This window comes from Colius striatus, chromosome 19 (assembly GCF_028858725.1).
Source record: "Colius striatus isolate bColStr4 chromosome 19, bColStr4.1.hap1, whole genome shotgun sequence".
NCBI classification, from domain to species: Eukaryota; Metazoa; Chordata; class Aves; order Coliiformes; family Coliidae; genus Colius; species Colius striatus.
In genome coordinates this window covers 4,588,033-4,603,771 of record NC_084777.1, presented here as the reverse complement: position 1 = coordinate 4,603,771, position 15,739 = coordinate 4,588,033, and the positions used below count along the sequence as shown (strand labels likewise).

The 15,739-nt window shown below is 45.6% G+C and overlaps 1 protein-coding gene across 4 annotated transcripts in view; it reads right to left on the bottom strand.

Annotated features, from left to right (window-relative positions):
* DDX31 (DEAD-box helicase 31) overlaps positions 1-15,739 on the bottom strand; it is a 47,439-nt gene that overhangs the window by 633 nt on the left and 31,067 nt on the right. For all 4 annotated transcript variants that reach the window (XM_062011687.1, XM_062011683.1, XM_062011684.1 and 1 more), the window contains 2 exons: positions 13,585-13,696; positions 8,895-9,075 (listed from right to left, as the gene is read on the bottom strand). In XM_062011687.1, coding sequence (XP_061867671.1) covers positions 8,895-9,075; positions 13,585-13,696 — 293 coding nt within the window. The remainder of the gene's footprint in view (positions 1-8,894; positions 9,076-13,584; positions 13,697-15,739) is intronic.

Sequence of the window (15,739 nt, the reverse complement as noted above, 5' to 3'; positions counted from 1 at the left end):
ATGCTCTTGCAGGGGTGGCGGGGAGAAGGAGGGAAGGTTGTGTGCTGGAGGCTGCTGAATTAGGTGACACAGCAGTTTGAAAGTGATAATAGTAATATAAATAATAACACCCCCCCCCTTTAGAGCCTTAAGACATTGAACAATGGCAATATTTTATAAACAGAGCCTGAAAACACACAAAAAGCCCCCAAACAAGCAAAAGGATTCAAATGTCAGGAGTCTAAACCCACAGAGTGTTTCCCTGCAGCGTCCTGCCCCTCGCAGCCTCCCTCTCCAGAGACCAGCTTTTGCAAAGGTAGCTGCATTCAGCCCAGCCACTAAACTCCCAACGTGGATCTCCCTGTAGCCCTAAACTGCCAGCTATAAATATAAAAACCCACTCAGCATTTTTCCACCACAAGTTCTGCCACTGTCCTGCTCTATAACCTTGGGCAAATCTCATCCTTGTTGCTGCCATCACCCTCATTTATTTAAACTGCAATTTCTTCAGTGCAGGAGCCGTCGTTCCCTCCAGTGTTCTCAGGGTCCTGGGCACAACTGGATAACCACAGCTCCTAGAGGCAGAACATTTCACTCTCCTCTTCATCATATGGACCACTAACAGTTGTCAAAACAGTTGTCCCAGAGAAGTGAACAGGAATCTATCTGTCCCCCTAAAGAGGAGGCAATTAAAGAGAAGCCCCATGAGTGCCAGTGTGCATTTATGACAACACATGGATCTCAGGAGAAGGAACTATTTTTGGCTGCAGAAACAGATCAATCCATTCATTAGGCCATACAACACAACAGCAACAAGGGAAGCAAACTCTTGCTTGCTCTCCTTTTCTACAGCCTGTTTTCCATGCCCGTGTAGGTTTCTGGGATGGGATGGGTTTGTAAGGATGGATCAGAATGATAAGCAGCATGGTGTGATGATTACTGCTGAAAGATGGCTTTCCTTAGAAGAGAAAGTCTGGAATACACAGGTGAAAGGATTGTGCTGCCTCCAGTGAGGTCTCCATTCTCACAGTAATTAAACATTTGGGCTCTGCCTTGGCAGAAGGGCTGGAGACTGGACATATCAGAGAAATAAGATGCACAGCCATCACCCAGTTTGAACCCACAGAAACTAAGGCAAAAGACAGATTCAACTCAAACCTGACTGTACAGCCCATGAAGCAAAGGTGCTGTTGGTAAAGCCATCCCTGCAGTACCTCCACAGCAGATGGACCAAGCACAGCAGCATCGAGGGATGCCTGTGGGTTCACACACAGTGCCAGGCCAAGGTGTGCTCTCAACCAGCCCAGCTCTGCTGCAAAAAGTCTGTAGTGCAGCTGTATCCTCTGCTCAACCTCCTCCATCACTTGGTAAAGTTTCTACTTGACACTTTCCTGGTGTCTCCAAGCATTTACTGCAGTAATTCGAGGGTTACCAAGCAACAGATCAGTTTACTTAACAACAGGGAACTATCTGCTGCAAAAGGACAAGTAATCCACCAGTAGCTGCCAGGCTGAGCTCTAGCTCAGCAGGGAGGTTGTCCAACACTTTATTATCAATCAGGTGAAATCATTGCCCAATTAGTAAATCAATACCCCCTGCTGTGGTGATCAGCTGTAGGAAGAAAAGCAAAGGATGCAAGGAAAAGGCAGGCTTCTCCCTCTAACCAGAGCCACAAAAATCAATGGGCTGTGCTGTGGAACCTGAGCTGATCACTGAGAGTAGGAAAGCAGCTGTCAAGGCTCTGTTTAACCATGAGATGGAAGAGCCACAGGCAACAGCAAGAGGCTGCAGTGACAGCAAACCAGGAAAAGTGCACCAGGTCAGGATCCCTGGCTGGATGCTGATTCCTGTTGTAAACCTGTAAATTCCTCTCTCTGCTCAACTGATGAAAGCCTCTGGGGCTCTGTCAGAACAGTCAAGACAACATTGTCAAGGAAAGGTGCCCTGTGGTTATCACACAAAGCCCAAGAGAACAGAGCAAGGCCTTCATATCACCCTCTGAGCATCCCTGGGCAAGATACTTACTCTCTTTGGCCTTCATGTCCGTTCTCCCACCCCATAACCCACGCTGACTGCATTTTCCCCGTTGCCCAAGGCTGGTGTGATGTTAATTTAAGAGAGCTGTGTGGTGATACTGTGGCAAAAAAAGCTCTGTAGAAAGGCTGTAAATGTAAGATGCATTTGCAACACAGACAGAACCCTTGTTCCCATCACTGGATAAACACATGGATTGTCAGCATCTCCTTCTGTGATCTCATGTCTAGATACCACACTAGAGTGAGCCTTAATGAGAAGATATCACGTTGATAATGGGCAAAGAAATGCCCAGCCCTTCAAATCCCACCCTCCAAGCACAACACTTAGGCTTTAGGTGAGGAACTACAGAACAGTGCAGCTAAGGGGAACTTGCAGGGGGGAACAAACCAGATTCACTAATGAGTGCCCCATCCGAATGTGCTCCAGTGCCACGATGTCAGCAGGGCTTAAAGGAGAGAGGAATGTTCAGTTGGATGAGAAAACAGCCACTTTTATTAGCTGGGGAAAAATGAGACAGGAATAGAGAAGTCATAACTCAGAAAATGAACCAGCCCCAACGTGCTGGTTAGGAAGAAGCTGTCCCTGAACAGAAGCTATTTGACTTCTCTGTGTTCTGTCCAGGATGCTGGGTGTTGAGTACTGTGACATATTAGATGCCAGGCAGAAGCACCACTGGACTGCTGTTGTTTTATGCTAGATATGGGGTATCAGGACTCCCATAAAAGACAGACATGAATTGGTAAGCAAGCAGTCAGAGGAGCCAGCAGAGATGAGTTAGCACCACCTTCTAGCTTCAAGTGGGGGACACATCAACCCTTTGTTTGCAAGGTTTAACCCCAGACCCAACCACTGCTTTGGGCTTTATATTCCAAGTAGAGGGGGAAAAAACTTATCACCCCAAGATTTATCCAACCACCTCATTATCAAGGGAAGAGAAAGTGAGGAAGAGAAGGCAAGGAGTCCAGTGTTTGCTTGGCTAAGATGTGTGTTTCATTGACATATCTGCTCCATTAGGGAACTTCATCATAAGCTGATCTCCAAGCCAAAAACTTCACCGTGCCAGAGCAGTGGTACATACATACCCCTGCTTTCTTGGATAGTATCTGAAAGGCTCAGAAGATGCCTCTGCTAGTCTTTTTACCTAAGGTGAGCCAGTTTGTTCTGAGATGTCTCCTTCAACTTGGTTTGGCATTGCTGTCTGTGCCTTTGTCTCGAGCTGTGTGAAGTGCTGGTGCAATGCAGCGCAGCAAGTGTAGTGACCTTTAACCAACTCACAGCATCTGCAGCAACCAAAGGCTCCCAAATTACTCCAGCTGAGGAAGAAAGAGTACAAAGTTCTGATGCACAGGCCCAGAACTCATGGTGTGTGTTTGGAGGAGACAGGAGCAGGCTGTTCCATTTATCAGAACGTGGATTACACCATCAATCTGCCTGACAGCATCTCCAACAGCTCTTTGAAACTGCGCCAGCAACAGAGCTGGGTTACCTCTGGGCCAAGGCTGCTGCAACACCTGCTTTTTCTACTTAGATTGTTGGATGAACCATCTGCAGCAAATCCAACCCTGTTTGGGTTGGTTTTTCTGTTGGTTTGGGGTTTTTTTTGCAGAGTGAGGGCAAGAAATTCATCAGCAATGCTGTGCTGCTCTGGACAAGCCAACAGCTGGCCCAGGGGCTCTGCTATCAGCTGATGCAAACGTGAGCATGAGAAGATCAAGGCAAATTATGACCCAATCAGACTGAACATCAAGGGCTGTTCCAGAACAGCCAGAGCAGAACAGTCTTCACTCTGAGACATGCTAAAGAGCAAAGCCCACCTTACCCCTACTGAAGTCAACTGTATTTCAGCTACAGAAAAAGAGACAAAACCCCCCAGTTTCTCTTTCACTACCATGCCGTGGTCTTCACCTAATGGAGAAAGGATGAAAGCCCCACTGGGAGGCTGGGAACCTCCCAGGATTCTTGCTTCTGTCAGGCTCTTTCCCAGCATAAAGGACAGAATATATTTCAACTGAAGAGAGATGATCATTTTTTGGTGCTTACCAAACAGCACAGAGGTTTTCCAGCTCCACGTGCGAGCCCTACTAGCTCACTCCAAGATGCAAAGGCTCTCTGTGCTGTGGTGGTGGAGGAACAGGACAGTAATGAAGGGCATTGATGCGTACAGATGACAATCAGATGGATTTTACAATGACAAGCCTTTAATTTCATAACAAGACTTCTATATAACATCATGATGTGGTAAGCAGGACTCATCTGTGTCCCTGAAGTGCCTTAATGAAGAGTGATGGTGATGTTTCCTTTCCCAGCAGCTATGTTCTTACTCCTGTCCATGAATATATGCTCTTACCTGAGCTCCAGTCTGATTTTCTAGAGCAGCCTGCCCAAACCAAGTGAAATTCCCAGTGGGCAGAATTCCAAACTTGCATTTTGACTAATTAAGTGATATTAGGAAAGCTGTAAATGGCATGCAGAAACTGGCAGGCAAACTGCTTCTAATGATCTGAGAATTGCTGTGTGGGGAGAGCCAGCTGCAGCCTCCACTCACAAGCTCTGTCAATAGAAGCATTAGTCTTTCCCAAATTGTCAATGCCAAGATGTTCATAAGTGGAATCAAGGATATGAAGTAGGAGAGAAGGTAAGAGGCTACTAGCTTTCCCCCAAAGGAGACTGCTCCCCTAGCCACACAGGGTTACAAGGTGTATTTCTCAGCAGGAGTCTAATAACTAAATGCTGAAGAATGAATTAGCACAATAATCTTGCAGCCCAAACCTTAAAGGTATGGTGATATCCAAATCCAGAGCAATGGCAGTGTAATAACCATGTAAAACAATCCCCTCCAACTGAAGTACCCTGGACACCTCTTCTTGATCCCATTTCAGTTAAAGGTTGGACTTAAAACATGAAGCACGAGGGAATGTTCATCTTGATTTTTAGACTCACTTTTTGCACGTGCTGTAGCAACTATGAATATGCTGGATACTCTCACATAAATTCAATCCTTCTCAGCATTTCTGACACCAGAGATATCCTGTAACAATGAGTTCCAAGGAATCCATCAAACTTAAAAGATTCATATCTTTCCCTGTAATGGCTTGAATTCACCAACAAAGCAAATTAAGTTGCAACTCCTCATTAGAGCAAAACCCTTTAGAGACACACGCCCCAGCCTCCCAGAGTTCAAAAGGAGAAAGCAGAACCGGTTGCCACAGGATGCCATAACCCTCCCACTGATCTCAAATGGAAAAGATTGAGTAGCACAGGGATGCTTGGTGGAATGAGGATAGGTCTTTGGCATCTGCAAAAGAGTCAAAAGACACGTCTGTCTGGTGTGTGAGCTACTTCCTGAGCGTGCTGCACCTCTGCTGCGAACCAGAGACAGTTAATCCCTCAATGGAAGTGGGATCAGCTTCCTTGTATCTACCCTTCAGTAAAAGCATGAGCCCAGACACTCACTAAGCTGATATACTGTAACTTAATATACAGTATCTGGTTCATGTGCTCATCTCTTACCTAAATACAGCATTTCAACTTTCAAAACACAACGCCAAATCAAGAGTCATTACCTTTCCAGCTTCAGACAGGGTTTTACAAGAACCACTACAGCCAAGGGGACAGTTGGTTTGCACAGAGAGGTTTAAGCAAAAAAATACATGCAAGTTTTACATGTGCATTCAGGAGAGGGCTGCCTCCACATTTCAGCCCTGAACCATCACACATCTGGCTGCTCTGTCTTCCTGTCTCACCTTCCCCAAGCAGGCTCTCTAAGGAGGTGCTAAGCACAAAAGGAGACTTCAAAGGAAATGAAAAGTTTTCTTTGTCCCCTTAAGGAAACATTTAATGATTGCCTTTGCCCCACTTTCAACCTGGGCTGCCTGTTCTTTATTCTCTGGGCAGGTGCTGAGAGATGAGGCTTTAGCAAGCAGACTGATTAAAAACAAGTATCGGATGTTTGGAGACAATGTGTAATGCGACAACCAACACTCAGGGTGTCACGGAAGAAATGGAATTAAAGATTGCCCTCTGACTGTGCTGCTATAATTTCAAGCCTTGCATTTTACAATTAAAAAGCATTTGTCTTCTAAATGGCAGGCTAAATTCTGCTTCCTGCTTTGTCAGTGTGAAATCAAAAGCAATTCTGCCTTAGTTAACAGCGCTGTCTTGAATTGATACTCGTGGAGACTGAATTTGAATCTATATTCTCTTTCTCTAAACTATCCCATAAATACTAATATATTGCTTCTGGCACACACTGAGAAAGCTGATTAGAAGCAAGTTTCACAGGCAAGAACAATTGTTGCACGTCACAACTTTGGCTATTTCTGCAGAGTCTTAACTTTCCAGATGCTCCCGGATTTGAAATCTGGAGCTTGAGCCGTGACCAACCTGTGCAAAGCCTGCTCACTTTCCCTCAGCTGCAATTATATGATCCATGTGCAAATGAGCTTTCAAATCACTCTCAGACCATTTGTTCTAAAACCTCCACATCCCCCAACCCCACACGTCCCCGGCATAAACTCCCTACTGTATCTTGAGCTTGTCTGTACTATAACAGGATGAAGACTTGGGGAGGAGGAACGTCGTCTAAAAGAGGTTTGTAACAAGGGAAAAAGTAGCTCTAACAGAGCAGCAACATCATATGAACAGAGAGAGGCATTGTTGCAGGCCAAGTAATCCTGTGACACGCTACTGTCAGTCATAGCTTGACACCCTGCTGGGCCAGCAAGACATCAAAGCCCACCCCATGCCATCTTACATGCTCTTTATCAGCTAATCAGGCTATTCTTCCCGAAATAAAGCTCCCTTAAATCCCCTGCTCACAGGGGCATTCCCATCCTGTTGCCCATCTGCTGGCGAGGGTCAGCTGAAGCAGGAGGCAGATCAGTGGCCTGTCCCTGGTGGCTTCTCCAAGCAGGACAATGCTGTCTCTAACTTTTTCTTTTAAAATCCCTTTTCCATTGCATTTATTTTATTTCCCCAGAATCTGTACATGTGCAAGAGATGTCACCAGCCCCAAATTACATGGATTAGTGCTTTAATTGCATGGCTAACCTTTGCTAATGGGGTGTGCAGCAACAATTACACAGAAAGAACCACAACTGATAAAGGAAAGATTTTTATCCTTGGAATTATTGCAGTGGTTTTATTGCTGAGCCAGAGGTTCCTGTCCTGCCATTGTGCCAGGGGAGACAGTGAGCCCTTAACACTATGGTCTCAAAAGAGAGGATTATCTGTCCTGTGGAAACGGCTCACAGTAGCTAGGACTGGAGCTACTGAGCACCTCCAGCTCCATTTCAAGCAGAGAAGAGGATTCAGGCCTCTGCTCCTCCAGAAGTATCAGGGAGTCTCAAACTTGTTACACAGGAGTACTCACAAACAGCCCTGTCCACACATCAAAGGGCACAGAGCTGTAACTCCAGGTTTGCTACAGACACTTCCTGTGAGACATCCCATGATTTTGCAGAAATGCTTTTGCCAGAACAACTTAAACCTGCAGGCAGCAGAGCACAAGTTTGTAGAAGGAGCATTTCTAGCAACAGACCTGCCTTTTGATTTGGGCTTGTACTTATATAGCCACAGCTGATCACATAGTTAGTAACAAAAAAGCCATACACTGCAGTCCTCCCCTTCAGATTCTACACTAACGTCTGCATAGGGACAAGAATGAGTAGTCCACGTTGCAACTGACCATTCTGACAGGATGGACACAATTTGTCCCAAGGCAAATCTGACAGACAGGTAACTGCTGGGGGAACTGCAGAAGAAAGTCTACAAAAGAATGCTCATCTAGAGTAGACAAGGTGATAAAAACAGGCCAGAGGAAGCCACAGAAGGCCTTTAAAGACAGTAAGGCATGTACTTTGCTCCTGATGCAGTGGTAATTTGTCAAGGCCAGGAAGGAAGAGACTCTTGTGAGATAAATGGGCACTTGTACAGCCTTGCTGGTAACAAGCAGGACAGTCAGCTTCAGACTTGAGAAGCAAAATTATTAATTCCTCTGTTGTTTCCTCGATGCTTTTATTTCCCATGCCCTACACCAACAGCAATGAGCACAGCTGTATCTGTGAGAGCCTGTCCCTAGACCTGGATAAAGAGTTCCTGCTGCAGTTGATCCTGAGCCAGGGATCACAGCTCTCTGTAGGAACATGCAACTGGAGGTAGGGATGTGGATGGAAAAAGTCTGTCAGCTACTACTATGGAGGCTGCTGGCTATGACAAAAAAAATGCTGCTGCAGGTCTAACAACCAAGACATGTACAATCCAATATATGGGAAGTCTCATGCTTCACCCAGGAACATGGCCTCTACCCTTCCTCATCCTTCAAGTAACTCTTAAGTGATAAATAAATAAGAGCTAGGCTGGTTCTGCTCCTAAGACTCACAGAAGTCAGTGTTTTTCAACTGCTCTGAAAATGGAAAAGCTGCAGCAAAACCCAGGCTAGTCTATGTAGGTGCTCCTCCACTTAGCAGCTTTCTTCCAAGAAGAGCACCTTTATCAGAAGTCACACCACAAAGTGAGCTGCTTAGGCTTCTTCTGTTTGTTGGTTTTTGGCTTTTTTAAACTGAATTCCCATGAAGTGTCCAACCAAGTTTGTTTAACAAATGTTAATGAAGCCATTAGAAAAAGGGGAAAAACAACAGCTCAGAGAGCAATGCAACCTCAGCCAATGGCTCAACATGCTTTAGCCTCTCAGGAATAATCCCACATGATCTGCTCATGGCAAGGGGGTTGGACTGGATGATCTTTGAGGGTCCCTTCCAACCCAAACCATCCTATGATTCAATGATTCCTAGAGCAAGCATAACCACCTTGAGGAGCAAAGCACACCATAGTTTGTCACGTGGTGTTCCCTGTGGCTCAGGAACATCCAATTGCCCTACCTTTTTGGTCTTGGTTTGATTTTCTTCTTTGAGCATGTGGTTGGAAGAGCAGTCAGGTTCTGGGGGGCATCTCTCAGGCCAAAGCTCTTGGCCACGTGACCCAGGTGGAGAGATTTGATGTGGAAGATGTGCTTGAGGTTCCTGGGATAGGTGGTATAGGCACAAAGGAAAGACTGCAGTGCTGGGGGAAGAAGAAAAAAAACAAGAGTAGTGATTTCTGTTTGCTACTGCATTTTTATATATATATACACTTAAAGATTCAGCTGTTCCAGCTGAAAGGACACTGATCTTGTCCTTTGGGACACCTTCTGGTCAGCTGGTAGAAAAAAGGCTGGTATGTTGAAAGTCTGTGAAGATTGTATAGTACTGGTACAATCCTGGAAAAAGGAGGTAGGTGGTGGAGAAACGTTAGGAACTGGAACAAAGATACATTAAGTTGCATCAGGTTTTCCTCTTGCAAGGATGCCCCTTCTACCAGAAAGGGTGATACCTGTAGCACATCTCACATGAAGAGCCATTGACACCAAACAGCATCTGGTAAGAGGAGAGAGGGAATAAGAGATATAGGGATGAAGAGAGGCAAAGAGAAGCTCGGAGGTGGCACAGGAAGATTCCTCTGATATTACAGTCCCAATAGTCCATTCATTTTTCACCAGTTACTAGTTAGTCCCTTATAAATATCTGAGAGCCAGATGGATTTCCTGACTCATCATCACACTGAGAACAGAGCTCACCTTCTCAAAAGGGAAAAATAATAGAACTGTGTGCAAATTTCCCTTTGCATCTTTATATTCCTGTAATGCCCTTCCCTCAGGGCTCACAGCTCTAAAGATGATCATCCACTAATATGAGCACTACCACTGCTCCTCCACAGACCTGGAACATTAACTACACCCAGGCTGTCCTCTCTGCTATGGGGAATAGAGGAACTTTTAGTAAGGAAACTCTAGAGCTCCAAAAATGCCTCCCTTCAATCCCCTGCTCCTCCTCTGCGTGCTAAACCTCCTGTGTCCCTCCCCCAGCCCTAACTCCAACCACCACCTACATCTTTCTCTCCCTCTCAACCCCTGACAGCAGCAAGCTCTCAACTCTAACCTCTCCTGCCCTTGCCTGTTGAGCCACCGGACCAGCAAGTTTGCCCACAGCTTATGTCTAATCTCTTGGCAGCAGCCAGAGATTGGAGTTTATGAACAGTAATAAAAATGTCATTTTAGCAGATCAGCTCCTGGAAGGACCCAGGGAATCCATCAAAGCTCTGTTTACTGAGTAAAGCGAACTCCTTTTCCCAATCGATGAGGAGAAAAGATTGAGGTTTTTGCACCTTCTTCCCAATTTCTTTTCGAGGCACCTGAGCACCAGGAGAGCTGTAGCTCCCCAAAAAGAGAATGTTGACTTCCAAATACTTGCTCTTGGTGTCTCATCTGAAGGCCACTGTCCTGAGTGCTTATAAATCAGCTCAAATGCTCTCAAAACTCCTATTCTGATGCTTTTTTTTCCCATAAAGTTATTGGTCAAATTCATCTGCTCTGAGGAGGTGTAACTCTTCAACAGCAGCAATACAAACTTGGTCCAGCTCAGAATCTATCTCTGTTGGAGCTAATATAGCTGTCTGTCTTGCAGCATTTGAAATGTTTGATACTAAAGACTCTGTTATTATGAAGGCTGAGCTCACCTCCCATCGTTCTTCAGACAGGAAAAGCTGCTGGTACTAAATCCCCAGAGCAAAGTTAGAGAGTCAAAGTGACTCTTCCCAAAGTCCTGTGCAACATACACTGGCCTGGGGTGGGATTCAGACTTGCACTCAAGTGAGAAAATGGATTTAGATTGGTCCTTTGCACCTGTGCATCCTCACTTTTCTGTTAAGTGTGGAAAGTCAAAGACAAAAAGATAAAGACATACATGTGATGGAGGTTAGATGGGTTAGTTTGTTGCTCCTATAACCCCACTGTCCCTTGTGCTGAGGACATAAAGGATGAGGCAAAATGTTTAACTATTGGCTGTAAAATGGGGAAACAGGGAGAAGAAAAGCAGGGTTTGCTTCCTTATCCTTTCTGTAATCCCAGTGTCAGGATGAGCTTCTTGAGCTCTATCTGTCCCCACAGCGCTGTAAGATAGTACCTATCACATGCAGCCCTTCAGAAGTCAGAGCCCTTCAGTTCCCAACAAGGGCTCCACATCTCATGAGATATGTCCTCCAGATCACAGCCTTTACTTCTCCTCCCATCCATCTCACTGCTGACCAGTCAATCAAGTTTGAAGGGCAGCACCATCCCCGAAACCATCTGAGTTTGGAAAACACGGGATGGAGAAGCAGAAGGGGTGAGTGGGCAGGGAGCCACTTGCCTTTTGAAAGTGGGCTGCAGTGAAAATGCTGCTTATTAACATTGACTAGGTCAGAAAACAGGGAAAAAGAGAAAAAGAGAGAGAAACAAATGCATCTCTGGCACAGTTTCCAATTGATTGTCTGCCATGAAAGCAAAAGCCAGCTGCCATGTTAATTATTCATGATGCCTGGCGCAGAGGGGAGGAAGAGGGGGCTTATGGAAGCCACTCAGCAGTGGAAAATTTGCATATGTAGATAGTAGAGTAGGAAAAAGAGGTGGAGTGCTCCTGTATAAGAAAATAGGATGTACATCATTTCAGCATTTCTTGGTATATTTTCTGTACTGCTTATCCATTGCTAAACCAAGTTATTAGTGCTGAGGTCAGCAACAAGTGTGTGTGAGGGAGTGTGTGTCCACACAGTGACATATGTTGTGCAGAGAGAAACCATGGAAGCTTTCTAAGTGTGACCAGAGCCATTCACTTGTTCTCCCTGTCACAGCCATTTCAGGTTAGAGGTTTGTATGGGGTGTAAGGAATCCCAGGGGAGCAACAAGCTTATTCATGCAGAATCAAGGATTTGATCATGTTAGTCACATGCTTTTGAGATTGTGGACTTAAAAAACAAAGCTATAAAAGTAGTTGCACCAATCAAGTAGCATGGGTGCAAGCAAGCTGCATGTGTATCCAGCCTCTAACACTTCCACAGCAGGAGAAAGGCATTTCAAAACCCTGATGGAAAAAATCAGCACTGCAACTGTCAGGAAGGGTGTGAGAATCAGCACCATGAGCAGTGGCAGAGGGTTGAGCAAAGACTGAAATGGTTGGATTTCAAATACCTCATCCATCAATCTGGCCAAGCACCATTAAAAGCATGCAGAATAATCTGAGGTAAGCAGGTAGTTATGGTGTTAGCTCTACTTGTTCTGCTGTGTCATCACCTAACAACTTAGTATAATGTGGAGGAAAGAACCAGCACCTTTGACCTCTTGAACAGTCACTTCTCATGACTCCAAACAATTTTAAAGCTGAACTTAACTTCTATCTTGAGAACAGCCTTCCCTATCCATTTTCCATGATGACATTGTACAGCTCAAAGGCAAATTTCCCCATTTGGTTTTGCACCCCTCAGTATGTGCTTTAGAGAGTTTAGGACACATGGTACACTTGTGCCACACCTGCACACACACACACCCAGCAGGTATATTGAATGGTAAACAGAAGTGCTGCAGACCATTGAAATGCATCTCATCAGGACTCCCCTCACCCAAACATGACTGGAAATGCTGCAGAACTAAAATCAGCAGGATCTCCAGGCAAGCTTAGGTAGCAGGATTTGGCTCAGATCAAAGTGACAAGGTGAAAAAGAAAACAATTGGGAAAGGAGACGTGTGGAGACTCAAGAACCAGGAGAAAGGCTCAAGCCCTAAATATTGTGATCAGGAGTGGTTTAGTCTCCTGTATAGAAAGTCTGCATTTTGTGGATTTGTCTCAATATTTAAGAACCAAATTCCAAGTAATCCTCCAGGACCTTTGGGGGCTGACTGCCCACATTCCCTTTACAACAGCTCTTCAGTTTTCAGGTGCACCCAGATCAGCCTTACTGGGCAGCAGAACAGTGCCAACATTGCACCACCTTCTTGGCTCCTCTCAGGAAGCTGCTTAGTGCTGATTTTCCTATGACATCCCTGGCAAGCTTTTCATCTTTCCTCCAAATCCATCTTCCTCTGTATTTTCCAAATTGAGAGGCAGAAGGGAAGAGTTTCTTGTACTGCTCAGTGACAACTGTTGTGCATCCTGCTTGGCAAGGATGGAAGATCAAATCCCAGATTTGCACCTAGCTCCCATTATTACTAAATCCACCCCAGTTTTACCTCTTCCTGTCTTTTTTGAGCAGTTGTCCTCTCTCTCATTTTTCTCCCATCCCACACAACCACCTCCAGTCTAAGATCCTTGCCTGCTAAGAACTGCTCCCAAAGGCATCCCGTCTTACAGGCTTCAAATTCGTCCCTGGTGTAAAGTGAAAGCATCTAATGGGTATTGCACCAGGCCATGGTTAAGCAGGTCACCCATGACCTTCCCAGCATCCCACACAAGAGTCTATTCTCTCGTGCAGTTGGGTCGGAGCCCTTGGGTGTGAATCCTATCCAAAGCCAAGATTAAACCTCATTTGCACGTAAGATGGGAATGCGAGAAATTAACATGTAATATCATCACAAAGCCTTCTGGGCCCATCTCAACCCTCTACAGAGCCCAAAGGCCCCAAAATGTTTCTTCCAAGCCTTTTTCCCTGAAGCTCTCCCCCAGAAGAAAACCTTGGCAGCTTAGATGAGCCCTTCTGGAGTCAAGTGAAAAGCAAGGCACTGACCTTTCTTTGCCCAGCGGACAGTCCCCTCGTCAGAGTGAACGTAAGTTTCAAATCTGGTCTGCAAGACTGTGGCCCTCTCCCGGACTTCCTGAGGGTCTGTGCCACAGGATTGCTACAAGGGCGGTGGGAGGATTAGAGGAAAGAGAGAATTTGAGTCAGGAATAATGAAGCAGTTTACAATAGATTTAATAACAGTAAAATCACACAGTAACCACCCAGGGGCCAACAAAGGTAATCCTCTCAATATTACTAGAGGAAAAAAACCAGAGATAAAGATGTTAAAGTCAAAGCAGCCAGTGAGAGCTGTGTGGTGGGGAGAGCAAATCAGGTTTAATTTTGTGTTTTCTAACATCTATCATGTATCTTTTTCCTTTGCCTTTTTTTCCTTTCTCTTTTTTTTCCCAGATTCAACAGGCCACTGCTTGTTTGCACTGAACTTACTTGGAGTAAGACTCTTCATGAACAGTTTCTGACTGATGTGGCAGGTTCCCCTGTGCACTTAAAACACCTGGCTTGCTCTTGACACTCGTGGGGAACTACATTTACCCCCAGGTTCCAGAGAACAGACTAAATTCAGTACTCAAGAATAAAGCCATCTAGATGAACTTCCCATTACGTGAAGCTTTCCCATACAAGAAGTTTTCTCACTGTCAACAAGTCACAACTCTGCCTTCACATGGTTCCTCTAGAATAAAACAAGCCTCTTGCACCAAAGGCATGACAGAACAAACCTTCTCAGGCCAAAAGGGAAATCTTGTATGTGCTCAAGCTCCCCCACTGTAGGATGCAGTTCAGGAGATGGAAAACAAACATTCCTGGGAGCAAGCTGTCACTGGGAGGAGAAATGAGGCTGTGTCTGTCCCTGAAGTACCCAGGGAAAAAAGGAAATGTGGATGAGAAAATGAGAGTTTTTGATGGAAAGTTGGCAGCACAGTGCAAAGCCAAGCATCCATGAATGTGAACCTCTCCCAAGAAATGGCCACAGTTCTCAAAAGCTACTCAGACAGGAACCAGCATCCAAGTCTAAGCGCGCCAGATCCAAGGCAGTAACCTGAAACGGGTCAAGCCCCTCATCTGACCAGGGCTGACTGCGAACTAACAGCCAGCTCCCACGATTCTGTACTAGGCCTGTGCCAAGGCAACAATCCTGTTGTTCCTCCCTGGTAGATTTGCATGCTAATGCTGCAAAACCCTCCTTCCCTCGCAGCTCTGAGCATCACCCCTGCACTGCTGCCAGTCCAGGGGAACCATATCCCACTGACTCGGTGATCGAGGAAGCCAGGCAGTGCTGCTGGCACCCAACACAAAATGTTTTGCTGACCCAGATTTGCCACTCCAGAGCCCAACAGTAAATCTGCCCAGAGACAACCTCAGATTTAGTCTAAATTCCTTGCACAATGCCCTGTTTTGACCTCAGGGTCCCACAGCTTTCAGCCACTGCCTCGTTCTCCAGTGAAGCAAACACACACCGGGACTAGAGCTCCTGCTCACTCAGTACCTGCACTAACTGTCCATCCTCATCTCCAAACACAATGGTGGGTATTTTAAGGCTCCATGAAGAGTCTCCCAGATTTCTGCTCTCTGCTGTCTGTCTCCCAATCCACTTGAGAGTGACTCCCAAACACAGCTTGTTTCACAGACGCCTTTTAGTTTGACACAACGTGCACCTATTAATCAGTTGAGACCGTCTCCAGTCCAGGGGCCTCTGTAAAGGTTTAATAAACTACAAGTGGAGCTGCCTCCCTGAAGTGGACACTCGTCGCTGTGCCTAACAAGTTCCCATTGACGTGAAACATAAAACTTTCTCCCCCTGCCTGCTCCTCCAAGCCCCCATCACTTTCCTTTTGTTAAGCCTCCTGGCAGCACAAAGTGTCACCTTCCCAGCGTTTTTTAATATGAATGTGAAATTAGTGAGGTTTGCCCTTTCCCCTGGCGGACAGAATCCTCTGTTATTAAAAAGTAAAGCACTTTAATAATGAAAACTTTTTCTCTTTTTCCTGTGTTTTAACTGTTTAAAATTAATGAGAAGGGCATAACGGTTGTCAAAGCGATATTGAAAGCCGGGTAGCCAGGACCGAATAAGCACGAAAATCCCTCCAGAGTGTTAAATAAACAGTGCTTCAGCCCCCTCTGAATCCCTCTGTTGGTTATTGTA